Source organism: Bos indicus x Bos taurus, chromosome 4 (genome assembly GCF_003369695.1).
Source record: "Bos indicus x Bos taurus breed Angus x Brahman F1 hybrid chromosome 4, Bos_hybrid_MaternalHap_v2.0, whole genome shotgun sequence".
In the NCBI taxonomy this organism is placed as follows: domain Eukaryota; kingdom Metazoa; phylum Chordata; class Mammalia; order Artiodactyla; family Bovidae; genus Bos; species Bos indicus x Bos taurus.
This window is the reverse complement of record NC_040079.1, coordinates 13,751,452-13,776,954: the sequence shown is the minus strand read 5'-3', so window position 1 is coordinate 13,776,954 and position 25,503 is coordinate 13,751,452. Positions and strand designations below refer to the sequence as shown.

General features: G+C 46.3%; 1 pseudogene and 4 gene segments (V, D, J or C); all 5 read left to right on the top strand.

The window, feature by feature from the left end:
* Nucleotides 1-1,906: 1,906 nt before the first annotated feature.
* LOC113890851 lies at nt 1,907-2,450 on the top strand. The segment is given in 2 exon segments: nt 1,907-1,955; nt 2,083-2,450. Coding segments are annotated over 2 exon segments (417 nt in total).
* A 1,128-nt stretch (nt 2,451-3,578) lies between these two features.
* Nucleotides 3,579-4,150, top strand: LOC113890850. The segment is given in 2 exon segments: nt 3,579-3,655; nt 3,777-4,150. Coding segments are annotated over 2 exon segments (423 nt in total).
* Nucleotides 4,151-10,775: 6,625 nt separating this feature from the next.
* LOC113890849 lies at nt 10,776-11,289 on the top strand. The segment is given in 2 exon segments: nt 10,776-10,858; nt 10,985-11,289. Coding segments are annotated over 2 exon segments (354 nt in total).
* Nucleotides 11,290-16,379: 5,090 nt separating this feature from the next.
* LOC113890848 lies at nt 16,380-22,068 on the top strand. The segment is given in 3 exon segments: nt 16,380-16,483; nt 16,819-17,247; nt 22,028-22,068. Coding segments are annotated over 3 exon segments (513 nt in total).
* Nucleotides 22,069-22,122: 54 nt separating this feature from the next.
* LOC113890847 lies at nt 22,123-24,385 on the top strand (annotated as a pseudogene).
* Nucleotides 24,386-25,503: the final 1,118 nt, after the last annotated feature.

Here is a 25,503-nt window from a genome sequence, read left to right as displayed (position 1 = left end):
AATTAAACCCACATCTCTCGCATCTCTTGCATTGGCAGGCAGATTTTTTACCACTGAGCCACCTGGGAAGCCAGAGACTTCCTTAGCTATACTGGAAAGGTAAGTCATTCGTGAGTTATTCTTGGATTGAGAAACAAGGGATAGATGTTTTATCCCTGCCTTCAAGCATCCCTTCATTTGAGGACCTGAGCTTCTCTCATATCTACTCCCAACCCAACTTCTACCCCATCATTCTTCCCTCTTTCTTTAATCACTTCTACTGTGAGACACAGATTTTACATCCAGTTGCTGCTGAGAACTTTTACCAACTCATCACTTATCCAAAAACCTTCTCACACTTGGAACAACCGAAAGTCTCTCTCCTTCCTGTTTCTTTAAAATTCATCAGAAAGAATCCTCCCAAGTCGTTAAGTATCTGTTCACCAATTCCACCTTATTTTCGGCAGGTGGCAGTAAATTTTCATTTATTTTTCTCTTGCTGGCGACTTTCTATTAAAGTAAGATCAACTTCAAAGTAAAAGCAAAGGATAAATGTCACTAATGATTTGAATGATAACTCTTGTCTTAAAGGAGCCCTTAATGGAACAAGAGGTTTGGTCAGTTATAATTGTTATATTTCTTGAGGACGTATGAGAGACCTAGAGTGAGCAGGAGCCTATAGGTGTTACATACAATAAGTGAAGACTGAAGAGATGGTCCTCAAATTGTTGTTGTTGTTTAGTCTCTAAGTTTTGTCTTACTGTCTTGCAACCTCATGGACTGTAGTCTGCCAGGCTCCTCTGTCCATGGGATTTCCCAGGCAAGAATGCTAAAGTGGCTTGCCATTCCCTTCTCCAGGGGATCATCCCACCCCAGGGATCAAACCCATGTCTCTTGCATTGGTGGGAGGATTCTTTACCACTAAGCCACCTGGGAAGCCCTGATCCTCAAATAACGAATCCATAATAGTCAAAATCCAAAACCCCAGGTCAGCAGCCTCTATGCAAGAATTTTATTGAATGTCAGCTGTGTTTTCTAGTGAACTGGGGCAAAGGGAACAGACAAAGAGGGAAAAGATCCTGGGATTAACCTCTGTGACTCACAGTCAAAGCTAAAATTTTTTCTTGAGATGAAATGAAGAAAAGAGAGGAGAGGGGAGAGTGGTTTGGAAGCTGTTTACTGCAGCAGCACCCAGAATTTTTTAGCCAACATTACCAAAGTCTGTACTGGAAAAAACTGTGGATCTCAGTTTTCTGCTCTGGTGCAATTGACGATGCAGTTAAAAGAAAGATGAACCTAATATCATGAAGCCTAAGTTGAGAAAGTGGATGAAATCTGAACACCAAGTAGTGAGAAATGAGACAGAGAACAATGTGTGGTTATCACACAATAATAACAGCATATTTTCTGAGAACTCAGTGATGGCCAGTCACTGTTTTAAATGCTTCGTATGTATTGCCTCAATTAATCCTCACAACATGCTCTCCTGCATCATGTTTGACCAAGCCACTCTGTTGCCTGAATGTTCTCTCTCAGTTTTGTAGACTTCTGACCAATTCATCCTTCCAAACTCATCTCAAACATCACTTCCTTTTCTAACCTCCCTAATTAGACAAAATCCTCCTATTATAAACTTTCAGAGCTTTGGTGTCCTCATCTACTTAGTTTGTAAAACAGGTGTGATTTAATGTTTCATCAAAAGAGTAGAGACTTAAGATAAGCCAAGCAGCTAGCCTGTTGTGGATGAGATAAGTGAACAAAAATATTAGTCTTCTGATGGGTAAAGGGATATACATGACAGCATGCTATCAACAGGATGTGGGGCCCAGAAATGCAGCAACATTGCCATCACAGTCTTGATGACTTCACCAATTGCTCATCCCACTTCCCCAGACCTGGGAGGCACTCTCCTGGCCCTGACTGCGGCATGGCTGTCAGGCTCCTCTGCTCTGTGGCCCTTTACCTGTTGGGTGCAGGTGAGTCACAGACGCAGAATTCCCTAAAATCAAACAGGAACAGCTTTCTCTGTGCTAGGTTTGCTTCCGGCTTCAGCATTAAGGCCCATCTTGGACTCCGTGACCAATTTTTGCCTTTTTCTCTCAGGCTTCTCTGATGCTGATATTTACCAGACCCCAAGATACTGTGTGATAGGGATGGGAAAGAAGATTACTCTAGAATGTTCTCAAACTATGGGCCTTGACAACATGTACTGGTATCAGCAAGACCCAGGAATGGAACTGCAGCTGATCCATTATTCATACGGGGTTAATACCACGGAGAAAGGAGAGCGCTCGTCTAGGTTGACTGTCTCCAGATTAAGCAAAGAGCACTTTCCCCTGACGCTAGAGACCGCCAACTCCTCACAGACGTCTAGCTACTTCTGCGCCAGCGGTGACTACACAGCACGACACAGGCCCCCACAGACTGCACAAAAAGGCAGTCACAAAGGCCAAGAAGTCCCACCTGCTTAAATCCCACCTCAAACTACGGAAGCTGCTGCAAATCTCCCGGACACCTCAGCCCTGAGGGGCCTGTGTGGCCTGAGCAACAATCTGGCCAGAAAGCAATTCCTGGGTCAGTGTCTCCCAAGCTGGGGAAGGGCCCAGTCAGTCAGGACTGACTTCCCCCCTGCCTCTGACTACACTGCCCAGTGAGACTTGAATAAATTGTGTCCCTCAAGGTAAGTGGGATATTAATTTGATAGTTGCCTAATAGACACCTGCAGGGGAGCCTTTGCTAGCTAAGAAACAGGAAACGTTTCCTTTGACTTCTTCCACAGATTGTCTGTCTCTGGTTAATGGTTCCTTCCTCACATCAGACTTGTTTCTTTACACACAGCAACTCGAAGTCCTTTCCTTCCCCCACCTCAGTCCCCCTTCTCACAACTTCAGGTCTCCTTCTGTGATTTTGAGCTGGAAATAAAAGAAGGATCTGAACTGATTATTTTCACTACTCTGTGTGCACAGTTGCTCAGCCATATCGAGCACTTTGCAGCCCTGTGGACTGTAGCCCGACAAGCTCCTCTGTCCATGGGATTTTCCAGGCAAGAATACTGGAGTGGGTTGCCATTTCCTTCTCCAGGGGATCTTCCCGACCCAGGGATCGAACCCACGTCTCCAGCATCTCTTGCATTGACAGGAGGATTCTTTACCACTGAGCCATCTGGGAAGCTTACCTCTACCTCTAATTTAATGGAATTTTAACAAAATCTACATGAGGCATAAGGAATGGAAATGGTGCCTACAAAGAAAACCCTCCAACCTCTTCCCTTTATTCAACCCTGAATTTCTTCAGCGACCACCCTGCCCAATGGGAAGCCATTTCACAGGTCAATGCTTCTTCTTACTTGGATACAACAAATCCAAGGGGTGTTGATTTTTATCTGCATGGGACCAGACCTGGAACCTTGAATAGATCTGTTGCTACTCAGACAATGGGCAACAATGCAGTTGTCTGTGACAGATAAAAGAAATCATCACGTTCTATCAAGTCTAAGAGATTTTTCCCTCCTTTTTAAAGCAGTGGGGGAAGAGGGTGTGGTCTCTGGCCAGGAAGCAGATGAAACATGTTGGTTTCAGAGACTAAATTCATCTCAGGGGCAAACAGCATTCCTCATTTGACGCTACCATGTGCAACAGGCTCCTCTGCTGTGTTGTTCTTTTGTTTCTCAGAGTAGGTGAGTCCTGATCACAGGTGAGGAACCACGGTCACTGGCTTCCCAGGCTCCGGCGACCAAATGTCTTCTCAGGACCGTAGCACTGGGCTCCCCTCCGTCATCCCTGCCTTATCTCCCACAGGCCTTAAGGATGCTGCAGTCACACAGTTCCCAAGGCGCAGGATCTTGGAGACTGAAAAGGAATTCACTCTACAGTGTTCTCAGAAAATGAATCATTATGCAATGTACTGGTATCGCCAAGATCCGGGATTTGGACTTCGGCTGATCTATTATTCAACTGGCCCTGACTCCTTTAAGAAAGGAGATGTCCCTGAGGGGTATCACGTCTCTCGAGATGAGTTGGAACATTTCCCCCTGACCCTGAAGTCCGCCAGCCCCAACCAGACATCTGTGTACTTCTGTGCCAGCGCTGAATCCACAGCGTGGCACGGCTGCTTCCTCTCTGCACAAAAAGAGGGGCAGACCGAGGTCCTCAAGATCCCTGACCCCAACTAGAAGTTTTTCAAAAGCCTGCACCTAAGCCCTGCCCTGACCTTACTATTCTTTACTCTCCTCTTCCCATTCTTGTCCTTCTAACTCTTTCTCTATTGTAACCAAAACCTTTGTTTCTGCTTGATATTCCACTTGACTACAGGCTCTTAACCCAATGTGAATGTTTTCTAAAACAGACTTCAATTTTCAGATTCAGATGTAAGAAAATTCTGATGAAATTGAATTCTGTTCAATTAAGAAAAAAGGGCCCTCAGATCTGCAAAGATGTTCAAAGATTCTTCAGTGAGTCTCTCAATGAGTTATCATGTTGTGTGGGAAAATAGGTAGGGGACTGAGATGACCTCAGACATTGAAGGGCTTCCCAGGTGGCTCAGCAGGTAAAGAAACTGGCTGCAATGCAGAAGATGCAGGCAGATGTGAGTTCGATCCCTGGGTCAGGAAGATCCCCTGGAGGAGGGCATAGCAACCCACTCCAGTATTCTTACCTGGGCAATCCCATGGGCAGAGGAGCCTGATGGTCTACACCCCATGGGGTCACAAAGAGTCAGACATGGCTGATGCGACTGAGCACGCGTGATACCCAGACATGGAATGGCCTGAGTAAGAGGACCCAGAGGGTGTTGAAAAGTTTTCAGACAATGTGTGGACCACCCAGAGAGAGGAGAAACTTACTTTGTGTGTGAGGGGAAGGAGTAGGAAGTGAAAAAGAAAATGAAATACGTTTGTCTTCAGGGATTATTAGGGAGCAGAACTTTAAGTTTACCGTGTAGTTCCCCCAAAGAAGCGTATTTTGTGATAAGCAACTGTCCATGCCCTAGTCCTGGAACCTGTGAATATGTCCAGTTCAGTGCAGTGCAGTCCCTCAGTCGTGCCCAACTCTGCGACCCAATTAGACACATAGGCCCTTAAGAGCCCCTGATGTCCGTGTACTTTGAGGAGGGTTCCATCTGCTGTTACTGGCTTTGAAGATGGAGGAAGGGGGTCAAAGGGACGTGGGTGGTCTCTAGGAATTGAAAAAGACAAACCACAGCACGCCAGGCCTCCCTGTCCATCACCAGCTCCTGGAGTCCACCCAAACTCATGTCCATTGAGTTGGTGATGCCATCATCCTCTCACCCTCTGTCGTCCTCTTCTCCTCCTGCCCTCAATCTTTCCCACCATCAGGGTCTTTTCAAATGAGTCAGCTCTTCGCATTAGGTAGCCAAAATATTGGAGTTTCAGCTTCCACATCAGTCCTTCCAATGAACACCCAGGACTGATCTCCTTTAGGATGGACTTGTTGGATCCCTTACGTGAAAAAAGAGAATTAGATTTGTAGATGCAGCTAAATTTGCTAATCAGTTGACCTCAAGATAGGGAGTCGCCTGAATCATCCTGTGGACCCAACTAGACACATAGGCCCTTAACAGCCCCTGGCGTCCGTGTACTTTGAGGAGGGTTCCATCTGCTGTTACTGGCTTTGAAGATGGAGGAAGGGGTCCAAGGGACGTGGGTGGTCTCTAGTTATTGGAAAAAACAAATAAACAGATTCCCCCCTAGAGCCCCAGGAAAGGTACAAATCCCTGCATACTTTGATTTCACCCTAATGAGACCCATGTCAAACTTCTAACCTATGGTAAGATAGTTAATTTATGTTCTTTTAAGCCACTGAGTTTGGATAATTTTGTAACAGTGAAGAGCAAAACCTGACTCCAGGTTGGGTCTCCTTCTTAGACTTAAATCTTTGCTTTTTGTTGCTCTTATTATAATCATACATAATGGCCTGACTCTGGGAACCCTGCCCTTCTGCCTGAATGTTAAATAAGTGGCTCATTCAGCTCACTGAACAAAGAGACAATCTGATTCTGCCCACAGGGCTTCCCAGTGGCGCTAGTGGTAAAGAACCCATCTGTCGATGCAGGAGACATAAAGGGACGAGGGTTCTATCCCTGGTTGGGAAGATCGCTTGGAACAGGAAACGGCAACCCACTCCAATATTCTTGCCTGGAGAAGCTCATGGACAGAGGAGCCTGGAGGGCTACAGACCAGAGGGCTGCAGAGCATCAACACTACTGAAGTGACTTAGCATGCAGCACCTGTGAATGGCTATAGGAAAGCAGAAATTAACACATTCCTCCCCCCACCCCCCAATGCTGGCCAAGCCAAGACAAACTAATGGCCTTTTTACTTTACTACCTCACCTTCTCCCCTTCTCTGTTCTGTTAAAAGAAACTGGCATCCAAACCCCAATAATATGATTTTGGGGGGATGTTAGTCTGCCATCTTCTTGGTCTGCTGGCTTTCCAAATAAAGTCTCTATTCCTTATCTCAACTCCTCATCTCCCTATGTATTGGCTGATCCTGTGGTGAGCAGAGTGGGCTTGGATTTGGTAAACATTTGTTATATAGCAGGAATAGAAAGCTAATACAGAGCCCTACTGCCAAGCAGCTGCAAGAAGAGGGCTGATGAAGAAAGCTACTCTGCGAGCAGTCTAAGAGGGAAAGGGCTAAGGATGGGAGCTTGAATCAGATGATGCACTTTTAAAGGCGGATGCTACCAATGTCTGCTCTTGACAAACTCCATTTCTGCTAATGCCTCATCTCCGCAGGGTTAGGATTAGAAAGTTCCAGCAGGGAGCCCCACAGTCACTGCTAGCCTCAGGGAGGTACTGTTCTCCTGGGAAGAATTCCTTCCTTTGACCTGACAGTCTCCTCGAGGTGGTGCAGAGCCACCAGGGTGCTGCTGTCAAGGAAAGCAAGGAGGTGTGACACATGAAGTCACCCTCCAAACAGCAGAAGATTGCCATTTGCCCTTGTTGTTGAGCATATCAGAAGTCCATTCACTTTTCTGCTTCATTCCACCATAAAGTGACCACACAAACACACTCATATACATAGGGGGAAAGAGAGAAAGAGAGATGGAAACTGGGAGAAAGAGAGAGAAAGGGAAAAAGAAAAGAAAGGATCAACCTCCCCTTTGTGAAATGAAAAATATCTCCTGCCATATCAATAAACAAGAAATTTCAGAGCCATCAGCTATTTCTGGACTCAATAAGTGAATCAGGTCAGTTCAGTCACTCAGTCATGCCCTACTCTTTGCGACCCCATGGACCGCAGCATGCCAGGCTTCCCTGTCCATCACCAACTCCCGGAGCTTGCTCAAACTCACGTCCGTTGAGTTGGTGATGCCATCCAACCACCTCATCCTCTGTCATCCCCTTCTCCTCCTGCTCCCAATCCTTCCCAGCATCAAGGTCTTTTCCAATGAGTCAACCCTTTGCATAAGGTGGCCAAAGTACTGGAGTTTCAGCTTTAGCATCATTCCTTCTAATGAACACCCAGGACTGATCTCCTTTAGGATGGACTGGTTGGACCTCCTTGCAGTCCAAGGGACTCTCAAGAGTCTTCTCCAACAGCACAGTTCAAAAGCATCAATTCTTCGGTGCTCAGCCTTCTTCACAGTCCAACTCTCACATCCATACATGACCACTGGAGAAACCACAACCTTGACTAGATGGACCTTTGTTGGCAAAGTAATGTCTCTGCTTTTGAATATGCTATCTAGGTTGGTCATAGCTTTCCTTCCAAGGAGTAAGCGTCTTTTAGTTTCCTGGCTGCAGTCACCAGAAGTAAAATAGGATTTGAAGGATGGTGAAAATTCTATAGTCTGTTTCTATATTCAGGATCATCCAGAGGTAAAAAAACAATGCTGTGTTTAAAGGGAAAAATGTGTTCTACTTGCAGGGATTTTAAAGAGATGTTTCCTCAGTTGGGTAGAGGCAACCTGATTATTATTGTCAGGAAATTGTCAGCCAGGAGGAGGATGAGAGATGCAGCAGAGTTTACTAAGCAGAGCCTCAGAGAGGAGGCTGAGAGCAATTACCGAAGAGGCTCAGGGAAAGACAGAAAGAGATGGACAGTGCTGCGTAAAGGTGTTACATTAAAGTGTAAAAGATGGAGGGGCCATTCGGAGCTCCTGGACATCTCGAGGATTCTGTTTTCTTCTCACTCCCTTTGTTAGGATACAGGAGCCTGGCCCATATTGGGGAAGTGGAGTTCCCAAAACTCAAGTGTTGGCCTTGGGAAGGAGTGATCAGACGGAAGTTCTGAGAAGGAAGAGTGGGGAGGTATAGGAACTGGTTCCTAGTATAAGGATAAGGGGGACTCAGGTTAACAGCATCACTTCAGTGTTTTGCTTGATGTTGAGAAAGAAGAAACCAGAACAGCTTCACAGTCAACAGGACAGGGATGGGGGAAGAAGCATGTGTCTGAGGAGAATGAATTAGCTCATGGCTTGGTAAGAATATAGAAGCAGCTGCCTCCTAAATATTGGGTTAATCTAATATAGGAAGTGCTTGGGATAAACTATAAATCTTTGAGCTGTAATTGTCCACCTCTACGGTGTTGAAAGTACCACAGAATTTGGAAAATCCAAAAAAAAAAAAAGAATTTGGAAAATCCAATGGATAAAAGTGTGCATTGTTAGTTTATCTTTGTGAATGTAGACAAACTGAAAGATTTGGAAAGATGCAATTTGGAATGATAAGGTTTACTGAGTAAAGCAAAATTATTTACTTGAGGCAGGTTCATGAGAATTTTTCCCCTCTTCGAGAATGCTGTACCCATAGCTAGGATATTTGGAGGACTGCCTAGGACTGAAGTAGAGCCAATTTTGATCCCTACCATCTTTTCCAAAAAGAAACAGCACAGGGCTGTTGGTCCAGTGGTTAAGAATTCACCGTGCAATGCAGGGGATTCGGGTTTGATCCCTTGTCTGGGAAGATCCCACGTGGTGCAGGGCAATTAAGCCCATGGACCACAGCTACTGAAGCCTGTGTGCCTAGAGCCTGAGCTCCACAACGAGAAGCCACCACAATGAGAAGCCCGAGCACTGCAAAAAAGACCCAGTGCTGCCAAAAATAATTTTTTTATATAAGGAATGGCACAGAAATAGAAAAAGAAAGAAGACTCCTCCTTAGAGCAGAGTTAATGTCATGACAGCAGCTGCATCTCCTTTATTTGTATGGAATAGGGACTGTTGGCCCTGAACTCATTCCACCATGAAGGAGACCGGGGGAAAGAAGGCCACCTCTGAAGTTTGAGATAAGGACCCATTTCTTGCCTGGAGATGACAGTGATTCAGCAAAGCTCTAGCTGTGGCTGAAGCAATTAGGAGGAAGGGGCAGTGTCTTTCCTTCTCCTCCTCCTGACCAAGAATACTTTGGTTCCAGCAAAGCTCAAGAAAAACTCAAAGCTGTTCAATGCAGGGAAATATTCTAAGCAATCCCAGGAAAGTCACCTCAATGCAGGAAGGACATTGTGTCCTGGAAAAGGAGCAATATGTGAGTGGCTGGAGGAGCTAAGAAGATGCTATGACACCCCAGTTATAGGCAGAGCTCCCCGTAACTGTGAGCCAGAGCAGAGAACACAGCCTGGCTACAATTCAATATGCAGCAACAGAACCCGCCCATGTGGAGACCACAAACCAGGAAAGCCACACCCCACAGGCAGCAAAGAAACTGAACTGGCTGGTAAAAGTAAGAGGTTATTGAAGAAGGCAGATCTCTTCTCTGCCTTTCACAGCTTCTATAAGAGGAGAGGGAGAAGGCAATGGCAACCCACTCCAGTACTCTTGCCTGGAAAATCCCATGGACAGAGGAGCCTGGTAGGCTGCAGTCCATGGGGTCGCCAAGAGTCGGACATGACTGAGCGACTTCACTTTCACTTTTCACTTTCATGCATTGGAGAAGGGAATGGCAACCCACTCCAGTGTTCTTGCCTGGAGAATCCCAGGGACGGGGGAGCCTGGTGGGCTGCCATCTATGGGGTCGCACAGAGTCGGACACGACTGAAGCGACTTAGCAGCAGCAGCAGCAGCATAAGAGGAGAGAAAAGAGAAGGAAGAAAGATCCATCTAATACCAGCCTTGAGAAAAGAAGCTACTTACACAGTTGCTGTTGTTCAATCACTCAGTCGTGTCCGAATCTTTGTGACCACATGGACTGCAGCAAGCCAGGCTTCCCTGTCCTTCACCATCTCCCGGAGTTTGCCCAAACTCATGTCCATTGAGTCAATGATGCCAACTTACACTGGCTACTACTAAATTTAATCTGCTAACAAGAAAAGAGCCCTGAGTCTAGGATCTTGAACTGAATACAGACTGATAAAAATAACCCATAAAGTGGATTTGGCTAAGTTTTTACACAGGAGATACTTTCAAGAGGTCGTGGTTAAAAAATACACCAATGGATAGTCAAAGATAGGAATAATCTTGGAATTTTTTCCTACAGAGTAGAAATGAGATCTTCTGAGGTAGAAAAACTGTTGCTTTGATGATAGTGGAAGTTTCATGTTCTCACATTTCTAAGTGATGACCAAATATGTTATACCGATTTTCATGATAAAGATATAAAAATACAGAAATATTTTTCAACTTTGACAAGAGTGTGCTAATAAGAAGGTGTCAAATTGATAGAAACCAGCAGTCTCAGAGGAGGGCAAGGAAAATGCCAGTGACTGCAAGCCTTGCCAACCCACATTGGCCCAGGACCTGTGTTACCCTTCAGCCCTCTAAGGAAATGGGAGGAGCTGCTCTCCTGAAAATGAGGGTCAAGTAACTGCAGAGAGACATCACAGAAACCAACTAGGGCCCCCAGGGCAGGCAAAGCCTGAGTGACACTGCCATGGGTCCCTGGCTCCTGGGCTGTTTCCTGTTTTATCTCCTGGGAGCAGGTGAGTCCCAGAACCCATGGGCAAGCCTTGGCCGTAGCTTGCCGGTTTTAGCTCAAGTCCTTCTGTGAAGGTTGCAGCACCAGGTGCCTCCTCAGCTTTCTCTTGCTCTACTTCCTTCCTCCACAGGCCCCCTGGAAGCCGATGTGACCCAGAGCCCAAGACACCGCATCACAGAGACCAGAAAGAGGGTGACATTGACTTGTTCTCAGAATATGAACCATGATGCGATGTACTGGTATCGACAAGACCCAGGGCTGGGTCCAAAGCTGATCTACTTTTCAAGGAATGTTGGGTTTATTGAAAATGGAGATATCCCTGATGGATACACTGCCTCTCGAGAAGAGAAACCAAACTTCCCCCTGACCTTGGAGTTGGCCAGCACCAACCAGACCTCCTTGTACCTCTGTGCCAGCAGTGAATCCACAGTGTGACACAGCCAGCTGCTCTCTGCACAAAAAGGGCGGCCACAAGAGAGGAGGCTCCTCCCTTAGGAGGCCCCACCCAGCCAAGAGGACAAACTTCCCCACCATCAGAGACCCCAGGAGTCCTCCCTTGCCTCCCCAGCTTTGGGGAGTCTGAGCAAGGCAACCTGTTGGCAACGTGTTCCCCTCTTATTTCCGGTACCCACAAGCTTTTCAAAGTGCAGACAGGACACGCTCCCTGTGTGAAGTCTAGCACAGTAAATAATTCTAGTAAAGAATTTCTCTCCTAGAAAAGGAATTTTATGCATACTTCAATCCTTTGTCCTCGCTGAGCTTCACTGTAGCCCAAACTGAAGATTTCATTTTCAGCCCAATCACTCAACCAAATTTCAATCCCACCTGCTAGGACCTATTCCTGGAGGTTTTGACACTTGGGGAGAATAGCACATCTGAGTTGTTAACTAAATCTAATATCTCTCCCATTTCCTTCATCTCTGCAAGTGGTCTGCCATCCAGCCAAACACACAAGCCAGAGATGTAGGAGTCATGCTCACCGTCTCAGACATACTCTTCCTCCACACTTAATCCACCACCATCGCCTGCACGCTTCTTAGTATTAAATTCCTTGCAAATTTTACTAATTTTCCTAATCTCACTGATAACACTGTGATCTGATATGTGGTCTCCCACCACCTTCCAATGTGCTCCCTGCCCTCACCCACAAACCACTCTGGAGCCTAAAACCCATCAGTGTCTTTCATTTACTTAAAGTCACAAGTTTATGGTAGTTCACAAGCTTCTCAACACCCTCCAAGATGCAGTCTTTGCACCTGTCTTCCTTCCTAATTGGGCTTCCCAGGTGGCACTCGTGGTAAAGAACCCACCTGCCAATGCAGGAGACATAAGAGATGCAGGTTTGATCCTGGGGTTAGGAAGATTCCCTGGAAGAAGGCATGGCAACCCACTCCAGTATTTTTGCCTGGGGAATCCCATGGACAGAGGACCCTGGTGGGCTGCAATCCACAGGGTCTCAAAGAATTGGACACATCTGAAGTGACTTCGCACGCACGCACGCACGCACGCACGCACTTTCCTAACTGGAGAAGGAAATGGCAACCCACTCCAGTATTCTTGCCTGGGAAACCCCATGGACAGAGCAGCCTGGCGGGCTACCATTTGTGGGGTTGCAAGAGTTAGGCATGACTAAGGGACTAAACCACCAGCTTCCTAAGAGGAACGTCCTCTTTCAGTTACCACACCTGCTTTCCATTCAAGGAGACAGAGTCCATCTCCCTCAGGTCCCCATATCCATACTACGCTGACTCACTCTTGGATCTTCACCAGTAATGTTCACTCTCCCAGAGAGTGTTTACTCTCTCCCTCTTCCTCTCCCTCTCTACCTGGACACCTAGCTGATGATTTCTCCACATACCAATCCAGAGGTCTTTTCCTCAGGAAGATTTCCTCGAATCCCTCATGGGATTATTTCCTCTGCTAAGTGCTCTAGTGAAGTGAAGTCGCTCAGTCGTGTCCGACTCTTTGCGACCCCATGGACTGTAGCCCACCAGGCTCCTCCGTCCATGGGATTTTCCAGGCAAGGGTACTGGAGTGGGTTGCCATTTCCTTCTCCAGAGGATCTTCCCAACCCAGGGATCAAACCCAGGTCTCCTGCATTGCAGGCCGACACTTTACCATCTGAGCCACTAGGAAAGTGCTCTAAAGACAGCCTAAACTATTATTCTCAGGGCAATTAACACACTCCATTGTTTGCTATTTAAAATTCATATGAATAAAGGCAAAGTCAACGAGAGCAGGGACCGTTCCTATACTGGTTACTTTTCCCTGTACTTACCAGAGTGCCTGAAGAGAGTCCTGTTATATGCATAAAGGAATTGATCTTCTTTTCAATCATCTTCCCAATACTTCTCTGTCTTGTCCAGGATCTAAGTCCCCTGCAAAGTCCTCTCCCACACCTACCTTGGGGAAATGCCAGGGGTTTCCACCTGGGTACGTAAACAAGATAAATCACGTCCTCGGGTACTTTTATTCCTCCTCTACTGCAGCCCCCGTTTACTCTGTGCTATATGTCATCCAACAAGGATGTTGCCTCTCTTGGTACCACTGTATCCATTGGATTCTTTTCTGTTGAGCCCTAAAATACCTGTCGGCCACTGCAGATGCTTCTTCAGCTTTGCAGCTCAATACAGCAAGACTGTACTATTGTTCCCAGTGGGTTCCATCATCACACCCAGTAGAAAGTTTCCTGCCGAGTGGCATCTCTATTGATGAAAATACAAGAGAAAGCCTTTGGCTCAACCTTTTCTTTGTCAGTGCTGAAGGGGCAAGACTACAGATCTATGTCTTGATCTCCAGCGTCTTACTGAGATTTTAGCACACAGTTTCATTCAATTACATACACTCCAACCATTAAAATAATAATTTTAACTTGAAGCAAGGGAAGACAGAGGACCTCATCCAAGACACAAATTCAGGCAGTAAAACCCAGCTGAGCTTAGAATCTGCTCATCTTTTTAAGAACTATGGCTGTATTACTGGGTAAGTTTATCCTGCCAGGCTCCATACCTACCCTTACTTCAAGGTGAGTTCTCTCCTGGGAATATCACACGCTGTCATACACAGAGACTTCCCCGGGACCATTCTCTATTTTTTGCAAGACTTACCCAAGGTATTTCTGAACTACAATAATTGTTGCTCTTTAGGTCCAAGCCAGATTATACCTTTTATTTATGGCTGTGCTGTGTTCAGCCATGTCTGTAGTACCCCGGGCAAGGATACTGGAGTGGCTTGCCATGTCCTTCTCCAGGGGATCTTTCTCACCCAGGGATTGAACCCCCACGTCTCCTGCATTGGCAGGCTAATTCTTTACCACTGGCGCCACCTGGGAAGCCCCACTTTTATTATATTCTCAATATAAATAGATTTATACTAATTAAATCAAAGATGTCAGTGGAGACTGACACCCAAAGACTGCTTCCTGTGAAAGAGTCTATATCCAATAACTTATTCTTAGTTCCTGGAAGTCATCACAAGTGAACCCTATCTCATGAGAGACTCTGAGACAATGATGTCGACAGACTCCTTTGCACTTATATAGAATCCACAAACCCGGTGCCCTCCGTTGTATCAGAGCGTGGAGCTGCTGCTGCTGCTACTAAGTTGCTTCAGTCGTGTCCGACTCTGTGCGACCCTATGGACAGCAGCCCACCAGGCTCCTCCATCCACAGATTCTCCAGGCAAGAATACTGGAGTGGGCTGAGCCTGGAGCTGGCATACCACTATTCTTGACTTAGACCTGCCCTAAGGCACCAGTTTTCTCTTTGTTCCTAGGACTAGGAGAGTTCTAATTTAAACTGTTCCTTGAAGGAATTCAGTCTTGGTCTTCCTTATGGAATTTTTTTTCTGGTGCCTAACCTCTACCTCAAATAATTGCTCACATGCTAAAGAAATATCTACAAAATTGGGTGGATTTTTAGAGCTAAAACATTCTATGGTCTGGATGTTTATGTTCCCCCCTCTACTCTGAATTTATGTTGAAATTCTAGTTGCAAATGTGATGGTATTGGGGGTGGGGCCTTTGGGAGATGATTACTGTATGCTTAGTCACTCAGTCGTGTCGGACTCTTTGCAACCCTATGGACTGCAGCCCACCAGGCTCCTCTGTCCATGGAGATTCTCCAGGCAAGAATACTGGAGTGGGTTGACATGCCCTCTTCCAGGGGATCTTCCCAACCCAGGGCTTGAGCCCAGGTCTCCCGCATTGCAAGTGGATTCTTTAATGACTGAGCCATCAGGGAAGCCCAGGGAAATGATTAGGTCAAAATAATGGAGCCCTCATGGATGGAATTAATGCCCTTATGAAAGAAACCCCAGTGAGCTCCCTAGCCCACCCTCTAACCAAGTGAGGTTGCAAGAAGTCTACAACCAGAAAAGAGCACCCACCAATAATGCAAGCACTCTGATCTCAGACTTCCAACCTTCAGAACTGTGGGAAATAATTTCTGTAATTTACAAGCTACCCAGTCTGAAGTTCTGTTAAAGCAGCCAGACTAAAGCAGAACACTACTCATGATTTGTTTTCTTAATTTTTGGTTCACTCACTGTCAATGTCCTTGGTAGACTACTATTTCTGTATTCTTCTATTAAATCAATTTTTTCCAACATTCCTTTCTCTTTCTCCCTTCTCATTACTTTATGCACTTTCTTGGAACAACATCATTCAAATTCATCACTTTAATAAAACTCTCTATTCTAACAACTATCAGATTCAGTATTCTAGTCAGTTACCTAATTTGAGGTTCAGCCCAACGCAACTTTCTACATGGTAATGTCACTTGAAATCTCCATTGGTACTTCAAACTCAATTTGCCATGTTCTACAAACTTAATCTTTCTGCCAGTCTTGATGAAAACTAATTCATTCAGTCTTTGGGGAGAAGGTCTTTAAAGCAGTAATCCACGTTAAATGAGGTCACGGGGACGGGCCATCTACCAGTATGGCTGGTGTCCTTACAAGAGGGAAAAATGAGGACACAGAGACACACAAAGAAGCAAGACAACGTGAGGACAGGGGAGAAGACGGCCACCAGCCCTCCAAGGACAGAGGCCTCCAGAGAAACCAACCCACCGACACTTTGATCTTGAACTTCCAGCTTCCAGAACAGTGAGAAGATAAATTTCTGTTAAGTCGCCCCTTCTACAGAACATTATTAAGGGAGCCCTTGTAAACTGAGAGGGCTCACCTCACAGGCCCTTGCTGTCTAGCACATACTGAATTCCAGACTCAGAGAAACACAACAGTGCTCAGTATAAGCTACATTGTTTGTGCAAGCACTCTAGGTAAAATGAATCACAGTCACCAGTTATCAAATCGTGAGAACACTCCAGAAATTCAAGTTCCCAGGCCGATTCAGGATCAAGCTGAATACCAACCTTGTAAGCAGGTCCTTCCACAGATCAGACAAGGTTAACTTTTTTCTATACACATGCACACACACACATAGCCCACAAGGAAAAGGGCTGGCTTTCACTTTAGCACCTCCTGACTCTCTAGAATCTGAGTGGCTTGGGCAGGACCATGACTTCATAGCTCATCCCCCTGTAGCCTGGGTCTGGGAGAGGACCCTCTTGCCTTGAACCTGCCATGGGAATCAGGCTCCTCTATGCCTTTTGCTTCCTGGGAGTAGGTGAGTCCAGAAAGTCGGTGGCAAACCCCTGTCCCATTGCTTCTAGACCCTGGATACAAGATTTTTCTCTCATTAAGCTTCCTGTGTGTGCCTGCATGCTTAGTCATGTCTGACTCTTTGTGACCACAAGGGCTGTAGCCCGCCAGGTTCCTCTGTCCATGAAATTTCCCAGGCAAGGATACTGGAGTGGGTTGCCATTTCCTTCTGCAGGGGATCTTCCCCAATCCAGGGATCGAACCCTGGTCTCCTGCACTGCAGGCAGACTCTTTCCCACTGAGCCGCCAGGGAAGCTTCCTGATGGCCTCTTTGTTCACCTCCTCCATCCTCCTTCACAGGCCTCGTGGATGCACAGGTAACCCAAACTCCAAGATACCTGGTCAAAAGGAGGGGAGAGAAAGTCGTGATAGAGTGCATACAGAACATGGACCATGAGAGAATGTTCTGGTACCGACAAGACCCAGCGCTGGGGCTGCGGCTGCTCCATTTCTCAATCGGTGCTGGCACGGTTGAGGAAGGGGATGTGCCCCATGGGTACAGCGTCTCCAGAAAGAAGAAGGAGAGCTTCCCTCTGACCCTGGCGTCTGCCACCACCAACCAGACGTCTATGTACCTCTGCGCCAGCAGTGAATACACAGCGCAGCACGGCCACATCCTCTCTGCACAAAAAGGGCAGATGCAGGAAGCGGGGTGGGGGGACCATGAGTCAGGGCCCGAGTTATGCTGCTCCTACCTCGCGTGTGTGCCCATTGGAAGAAAGGCAGACAGTAGGGAGGGACCAAGCCCACAGCCACACTTCTTGGCCAGGGCAGCACAGGCTAGTTTTTAAGCCCCCGTCACCACCCTTTTCCAAGTCAGGGGCCATTCTGGAGTGGACCTGCCCGATCTTGTATGTTGTTCCCAACCTCAAGTCATGAAACTCGACCCACACCGGGAGGACTCCTCTCTCAGATCCACACCAGGGAACTTCTCCCCTACCATTTTTTTTATTATTATTAATGTATTAGTCTTTGAAATTATATTTCAACTGTAAGGGTCTCAGGTTATAAAAAGTGGTGATGTAATTTTTTTAAACATCTATTTAGAATTTTTACAAAGGCAAATTAGAGCTTCGTTGCTGTTGTGCTTGTGCTCATTCATATCTGACTCTTTGAGCCCCCCCGGTACTGTAGCCTGCCAGGCTTTTCCATCCGTGGAATTTACCAGGCAAGACGGCTGCACACAGAAATGAAGACCCAGCACAGCCAAAACTAAATAAAAAGCAAAATAAATAAATAACATGTTTACAAATTATAGTTTAACATTTAAAAACAATTTTATTGAAGTATAGCTGTTTATGCCCTGCTGCTGCTGCTGCTGCTAAGTCGCTTCAGTCATGTCCGACTCTGTGCAACCCCATAGACGGCAACCCACCAGGCCCTGCCATCCTAGCATTGGTTAAATCCTTTTTTTCCTTTCCTTTCCTATCCTCTTCCTTTTACTATACATTTGCTACCCTGCTCAGTATCTTTGCACTTTTTAAAAATATTTTTAAAAATTTTATTATTTATTTATTCTTGTTTTTTTGGCTGTCCTGGGTCTTCATTGCTGTGCAGGCTTTTTCTAGTTGCCGCAAGCCAAGGCTACTCTTCTTTGCCACGTGCAGGGTTCTCCTAGTGTGGCTTATCTTGTTTCAGACCTCGCGCTCTAAGCACACGGGCTTCAGTAGTGGCACGCACGGGCCCTGGAACATGGCTCGGCAGTTGTGGCACACAGGCTTAGTTGCCCCGAGGCATGAGGGGTCTTCCCAGACCAGGAATCCAAACTATGTCGCCTGCATTGGCAGGAGAATTCTTAACCAGTGGACCACCTGGGAAGTCCTGAGTAGCTTTACTCTCCACTGAGGACAGTCACACATTGTCAACCCCTCCCTGATATAAACCTGATCAACCATATGTGCTGATTCCAGAGAATGTTTGGGGAATCCAAATTCTGTTCATTCAGCCTATAAAGGAAAACTGAGAAAAAGGAATCTTTCTCCACATTCTCTGAGTGGTTGGTAATGACTGAAAAGTTCTGAGAGAAGGAATAAGCTAGGATGCAGGAGGTGGTAAGAATTCGGTTGTAACGAGGCCACAGCAGGTCTCCCTCACTTTCTCCCTCATCTCCAGGAAGAAGAGAGTTACTCCTAGAAGCTGACCTAGAAGAATGAGAAAAGCTTTTCCCAAAGGCCCTGCAACCTCTCATAGCATCTCATCAACCTGCATTATGTCTCACGTTCCTTCCTGAACCAGTTACAATCAGGTTATGATGGTTTTGATTTACTGAAATGCATCCAGGTCTATTCATGGAACAGGAAACAAGGTCAGAGTTGCCTAACCTAATGGGCAGCATGGGAGAGAGATAGATAACTAATCAAACTTATCAGCATTCTCATAGGAAGGAGACAGAGGAGACTTGTATTCTATGGGTGACTAACAATCCCGAGGGCTTCCCTGGTGGCTCAAACAGTAAAGAATCTGCCTGCAATGCAGGAGACCCAGGTTCAATCGCTGGGTCAGGAAGATCCCCTGGAGAAGGGAATGGTTACCCACTCCAGTATTCTTGCCTGGGAAATCCCATGGACAGAGGAGACTGGTGGGCTACAGTCCATGGGGTCACAAAGAGTTGGATACAACTGAGCAACTAACACACACACTCACACACAACAATCATGAGTGCTGTCCCCCACATATTTCTGGCTTCCCCGCTTCCTGACACATGATGGGATTGTACTTCCTGGCTTCTGGAGGTTGGAGGTGGGGCAGGGCATGAGGCTTGTTGCCGAGAATGAGCAATAAGTATAAGTGACACGTTACTGCCAGGCCAGAACGTTTTAGCAGCCGATGCAAGATTTCCAGACCTCTCTTTAGTTCTGCCTGAGAGATGAGCGAGTTCTGGAGATGGTGGCTTCAGAGGGGCCACCGCCTTGCAGTCTCTGAGGCAGCTGCAGTCGAGGACTCAGACCCCTGGGCTGGCCATTGGGAATGACGCATACACACTATTGATGCTATGTATACAGTAGATAACGAATGAGAACCCGTGGTATACAGCACAGGGAACTCTACTTAATTGCACTGTGGGAAGGAAGTCCAAAGGGAGGGGATATGTACACTTACGGCTGATTCATTTTGCTCTGCAGTAGAAACTAACACTACATTGTAAAGCAACTATACTCCAATAAAAAACAATTAACAAATTAACATTTTTTTAAATTCTTTTTCAGGACTTCCCTGGTGTTTCAATGGCTAAGACTCCACACTCCCAAGGCAGGGAGCTGGAGTTCGATCCCTGGTCAGGGAAATAGATCCTGCATGTTGCATCTAGGAGTTCCAATACCACAACCAAGACTGAAGATCCCACGGATTTCAACTAAGACTTGGAGCAGCCAAATAAATAATAAATACAGTTTTTAAAATATATATTTTTCATAGTATTTGCATCCCTAGCCCTGGAACTGCATTCCTAGGTCTCTTTAGCTGAGGCCTTGGGCTTTGGGTGGAAGATTTTCTCAGCCCCTCTGCTGAGGCCTCCTCCTAGGAGAAGGAGGGGGAATCCGGGGACACTTTCCCCTCTAATTCAGCTTCAGGTGCTTCTAGATCCTAGCTCCCTCTCACAACCTCCTCCCCACCTCAGGGCCCAAAGAGTGTTTTGTCTGGAGCTCTCTCAGCGGTGGGAAGACCCCCACTCCTGTGCTGATCCACCTGACCCTTGAGCAGCGCCTCATTACAGCTGGGAAACGGAACAGGGAGTCAGGGCTTTCTTCCATTTTAGACTCTTGCTTGTGCCCTCACAGTAAATCACTAGGCAATTGTCTGAAGAATTTAGGATTGCTAAAACAGAAAAAGACTGGGTTATTTTGGAAGAACGTTTGATATATTTGACCAAGAGATTTTAATGTAGTTAATGTTTCATGTCAAGAAAAAATTGGATTATTCTATACCTTTTACCTGGTAGCTCAGCTGGCAGAGAATCTGCCTTCAGTGCAAGAGACTCCAGTTCAATTCTGTGGTTCACATTTCCTCCTTTTTAATAGAAATTTTTTGCACAGTTTTACTTTTCTAAAATATTGGCAAATCCCATAATCAATTTTTATTACTAACATATTAGAATTAACCACCACCCAAAAACAACAAAAGTTATTTTAAAGTACATCTTACAACAGATGGCATCTCAGAACCAAAGAACTAAGTTAGTTTTGCAGGGATCTCTTTCTAGAGATCCCTCATTTCCTTTAGGGCATTAGGCCTATAGTTGTCAGCCATCCACCAGCTTCTACTCTACTAAGGCACGAGTAACTGAACGTGAGGCAACCTCTTGTGGTACCTGTGCTAACTTTTGAGCTTTGGTATCATGTACACATGGATCCGTGTCCTGCTTCTGCTGCTTAGTCACAAATTATGTGAACTTGATCAGGTTACATAAAAATCTTTGGGATTAGATGGTTGGATTAGCATCATGAACTCAATGGACATGAGTTTGAGTAAGCTCTGGGAGATGGTGAAGGACAGGGAAGACTGGAGTGCTGCAGTCCATGAGGCTGCAAGGAGTCGGTCACAACTGAGCGACTGAACCGAACTAAATCTATAAACTTGCCTAATCTGTAAAATATGGGATCATAGTTGCCTAAGTACCCTAATTTATAGACAGTCTGAAATGACATGTGTAAAACAGAGTAAGTGTTCAAAAAGACTGGCTTAGCTTTTACACAAGTATTAAGCTGTTTCAGGAAGTTGCATGATAGAGGAAACAACTGGATGATTAAATGGACCACAGCACTGTGGCCGAATTTTACAGACAGAGATATGTCTTATAGTCCACAATGAGCTGCAGTATAATAGCAGAAAAGTGAAAGTGAAAGTCGCTCAGTCATGTCCAATTCTTTGCAACCCCATGGACTGTATCCATGGAATTCTCCAAGCCAGAACACTGAAGTGGGTAGCCTTTCCCTTCTCTAGGGGATCTTCCCAACCCAGGGATTGAAACCAGGTCTCCCACAAATAGCCATTAAGTAAAGAGGAACCAAATAGTTATAACTGAAATGACCAAAATGAGAAGTGAGAGACGATAGAGGTACAGTGCACTTAAGTTGTGAATTAATAAATGTGGGAGGTGAGAAGAAAAGAGGTGATGAAGATGAACTTCTGAGCCTAGACAACAAGACAAGTGGGGGGTACCGTTTATTAAGAGGAATGAATTCAGGAACAGGAGTCAGTTTACCAGAGTAGGTATCAGGGAAAGAAAAATCAGTTCAGTGTGGAATAACCAAAATACTCAGCCAACGGTTGCAATTCTGAGTTATGTTACCCTAGTATTCTAAAATCTTACCTTTAGTTATCTGAGGTCAATACTGCATCCCATTCTTGCTTTATAACGAGGAGTAGAACATGAGTGGTGCTCAACAATGATGGATGGGGAGTGGCGGAGGTTGCAGTTGCAGGCTAGGAGCCTCGTGAATAAAGATCCAGCCCAAGTGAAGAGCCACACAGCTCCACTAGGGGGCAGACGAATTGTCTCCATGTTCTGCAGAAACTAGGCTTCCTGCCACAGGCGAGGAACAGAGCCGGTAGGGAAGAGCTACACGGTGGTGAAGGAAGAACTTGAATTTGATGTGTTAGTGCCTTTTCTCTGCGGAGAGGCAAGGCTGTCACCTAAAGATGTTGACTTTTCTGCTGCTTCTCCTGGAACTGGGTATGGCCTTATCCCGGGGGAAATTTGGGGTGAATATGCATGCTGAGGAGTAGAGGATCAGCAGATGAGATGACCCTCTCATGAGGATCATAATGAGATGATGAGATGACCCCAATCAAACAGCAGAGAGATGTTCTATTAGGAAATCCTAACACAGTAACTGCTGGAAGAGCAAATCCAGAGTGGAGGCAGTGCTCCAGGGCTGATTGCGAGCCAAGGTGAGACTGGAGCAAACAGTAGGAGACCCTTCTGCCTGGGGACAAGCTTGTCAGCTCTCAAGGGTGTTTCTGTGTCTCTGGATCTAGGTTCTGTGTTCAGTGCTCTCCTCTCTCAAAAGCCAAGCAGGGCCATCCATCAACGCGGGACCTCTGTGACGATCAAGTGTTGTCAGGTTGATAGCCAGCTCGCCTTGATGTACTGTACCGTCAGCTTCCAGGAAAGAGCTTGGTGCTGATGGCTACTGCCAATCAGGGCTCCAAGGCTACTTACGAGAGTGGGTTTACTGACAACAAGTTTCCCATTAACCACCAGAAACTGGAGTTCTCAACTCTGACTGTGAGCAATGCGAGCTCCGAAGACAGCAGCCCTTATTTCTGCAGTGCTGGAGACACAGTGCTGGGCACAGATCAAGGGTCTCAGGAAGAACACCATTCCCTCCCAACCAGCTCCCAGCCAGGTGAGCCTGAGAACCCTGGGAGGCAGGCTGGAGGTGGGAGACCACAGAGGCAGCTGCCTGTGTGCTGGTGGGCGGGGTCGGTGTGAATGATCAGCTGGGGATGAGGAGAGAACTGGACGACCAGCTGGAGGACTTCATCCACAGACAGGAAGGGTGACTACTGGAGGCCAAGGATAAAATTTCTCCCAGAGGAGTGTTGAGAAATAGTAAAGACATCAGATACAGTTTGCCTTCAAGTGGCAGAGTCAGAAATACCCTCTAAGTAATTTATCTCTGAGCTATATTTAGCCTTGGAAGGAAAGTTATGACCAACCTAGATGGCATATTCAAAAGCAGAGACATTACTTTGCCAACAAAGGTTCATCTGGTCAAGGTTATGGTTTATCCTGGTCATGTATGGATGTGGTCATGTATGGATGTGAGAGTTGGACTGTGAAGAAGGCTGAGCGCCGAAGAATTGATGCTTTTGAACTGTGGTGTTGGAGAAGACTCTTGAGAGTCCCTTGAACTGCAAGGAGATCCAACCAGTCCATCCTGAAGGAGATCAGCCTTGGGATTACTTTGGAAAGAATGATGCAAAAGCTGAAACTCCAGTACTTTGGCCACTTGATGCGAAGAGTTGACTCATTGGAAAAGACTCTGATACTGGGAGGGATTGGGGGCAGGAGGAGAAGGGGACGACAGAGAATGAGATGGTGGAATGGCATCGCTGACTCAATGGACGTGAGTCTGAGTGAACTCCGGGAGTTGATGATGGACAGGGAGGCCTGGCATGCTGCGATTCATGGGGTCGCAAAGAGTCGAACACAACTGAGCGACTGATCTGATCTGATCTGATATTTAGCCTGGTCTCTATTAATATAGCTCAGAATGCACTTAGTCATATTTATATCGTACTGGTCTATTACACTGATGGCATTATGCTGATTGTTCTTGGCGAATGGGAATTATAAAGCCCTCTAGATGCCTTGGTATGATATATGGATGGCAGACCAATGTCAATCTGCAAAAATTTAGGGATCTGCCCCCTTGGTGAGCTTCTGAGTAGTCCAGAGGTGTGAGATATGCTGGAATGTCCTTCAGAATGAGAGTTGAGCTGTTTCCAGACATGGAGAAAGAGGCACAATGCTTCATGGGACCCTCTGGATTTTGGAGTTAACGTCTACTACTCTTGGGTATGCTACTCTGGCCCATTTACTATACAATCTGTCAGTCTGGGCCAGTGCAAGGCAGAGCTCGGTAGCAGAACGAGGCTATGATGGAAGCTTCTCAGCCACCAGGGTCATAAACCAAGCAGGCTCAGTTTTTCTTGAAGTGCCTGTGGCAGATATCAATGCTCTGTAGAGCTCCTGACATTCCCCAGTGAGAATCCCAAGGCAAACGCTCAGAGCTCTGTGTCATGCTTTACTCCCTTCTACCTGCCAATAATTATTCTCCCTTTGAAAAACTGCTCTTTGCTTTTTACTAAAGGTTTATCATGGCATTCAGAACTGGACATCAGCAGACCTGCAAAACTGTGAAGTTGAAGACGAACGGAGAATTCTGTTATGAAGTAGAAAATGTATCATTTCAGTTCAGTCACTCAGTCATGTCCGACTCTTTGCGACCCCATGCATCACAGCATGCCTGACCTCCCTGTCCAGCACCAACTCCCGGAGTTGATGCAGACTCATGTCCATCGAGTCGGTGATGCCATCCAGTCATCTCATCCTCTGTCATCCCCTTCTCCTCCTGCCCCCAATCCCTCCCAGCATCAGAGTCTTTTCCAATGAGTCAACTCCTTGCATGAGGTGGCCAAAGTACTGGAGTTTCAGCTTTAGCATCATTCCTTCCAAAGAACACCCACGGCTGATCTCCTTTAGAAAGGACTGGTTGGATCTCTGTTTATTAAGAGGAATGAATACAGGAATAGGAGTCAGTTTACCGGAGTAGGTATCAGGGAAAGAAAAATCAGCTCAGTTTGGAATAACTGAAATACTCAGCCAACGGTTACAATCCTGAGTTATGTTATCCTAGTATTCTAAAATCTTACCTTTAGTTATCTGAGGTCAATACTACATCCCATTCTTGCTTATACCGAGGAGTAGAATATAAGTCGTGCTCAACAATGTTGGATGGGGAATGGCAGAGGGTGGTGATGAGACCAAAGTTGAAGGCTGGGAGCCTAGTGAATAAACATCCAGCCCAAGTGAAGAGCCACACAGCTCCACTAGGGGGCAGAAGAATTGTCTCCACATTCTACAGAAACTAGGCTTCCTGGGACAGGCAAGGAACAGAGTCAGTAGGGAAGAACTACACGGTGGTGAAGGAAGAAGAACTTGAATTTGATGTGTTAGTGCCTTTTCTCTGCAGAGAGGCAAGGCTGTCACCTAAAGATGTTGACTCTTCTGCTACTTCTCCTGGGACTGGGTACGGCCTTATCCCGGGGGAAATTTGGGGTGCTGAGGAGTAGAGGGTCTGAGGCCCCCAGTCAACTCATGGGAGAGATGTTCGTTTAGGGAATCTTAACACAGTAACAGCTGGAAGAGCAAATCCAGAGTGGAGGCAGTGCTCCAGGGCTGATTGCGAGCCAAGGTGAGACTGGAGCAAACAATAGGAGACCCTTCTGCCTGGGACAAGCTTGTCAGCTCACGGGTGT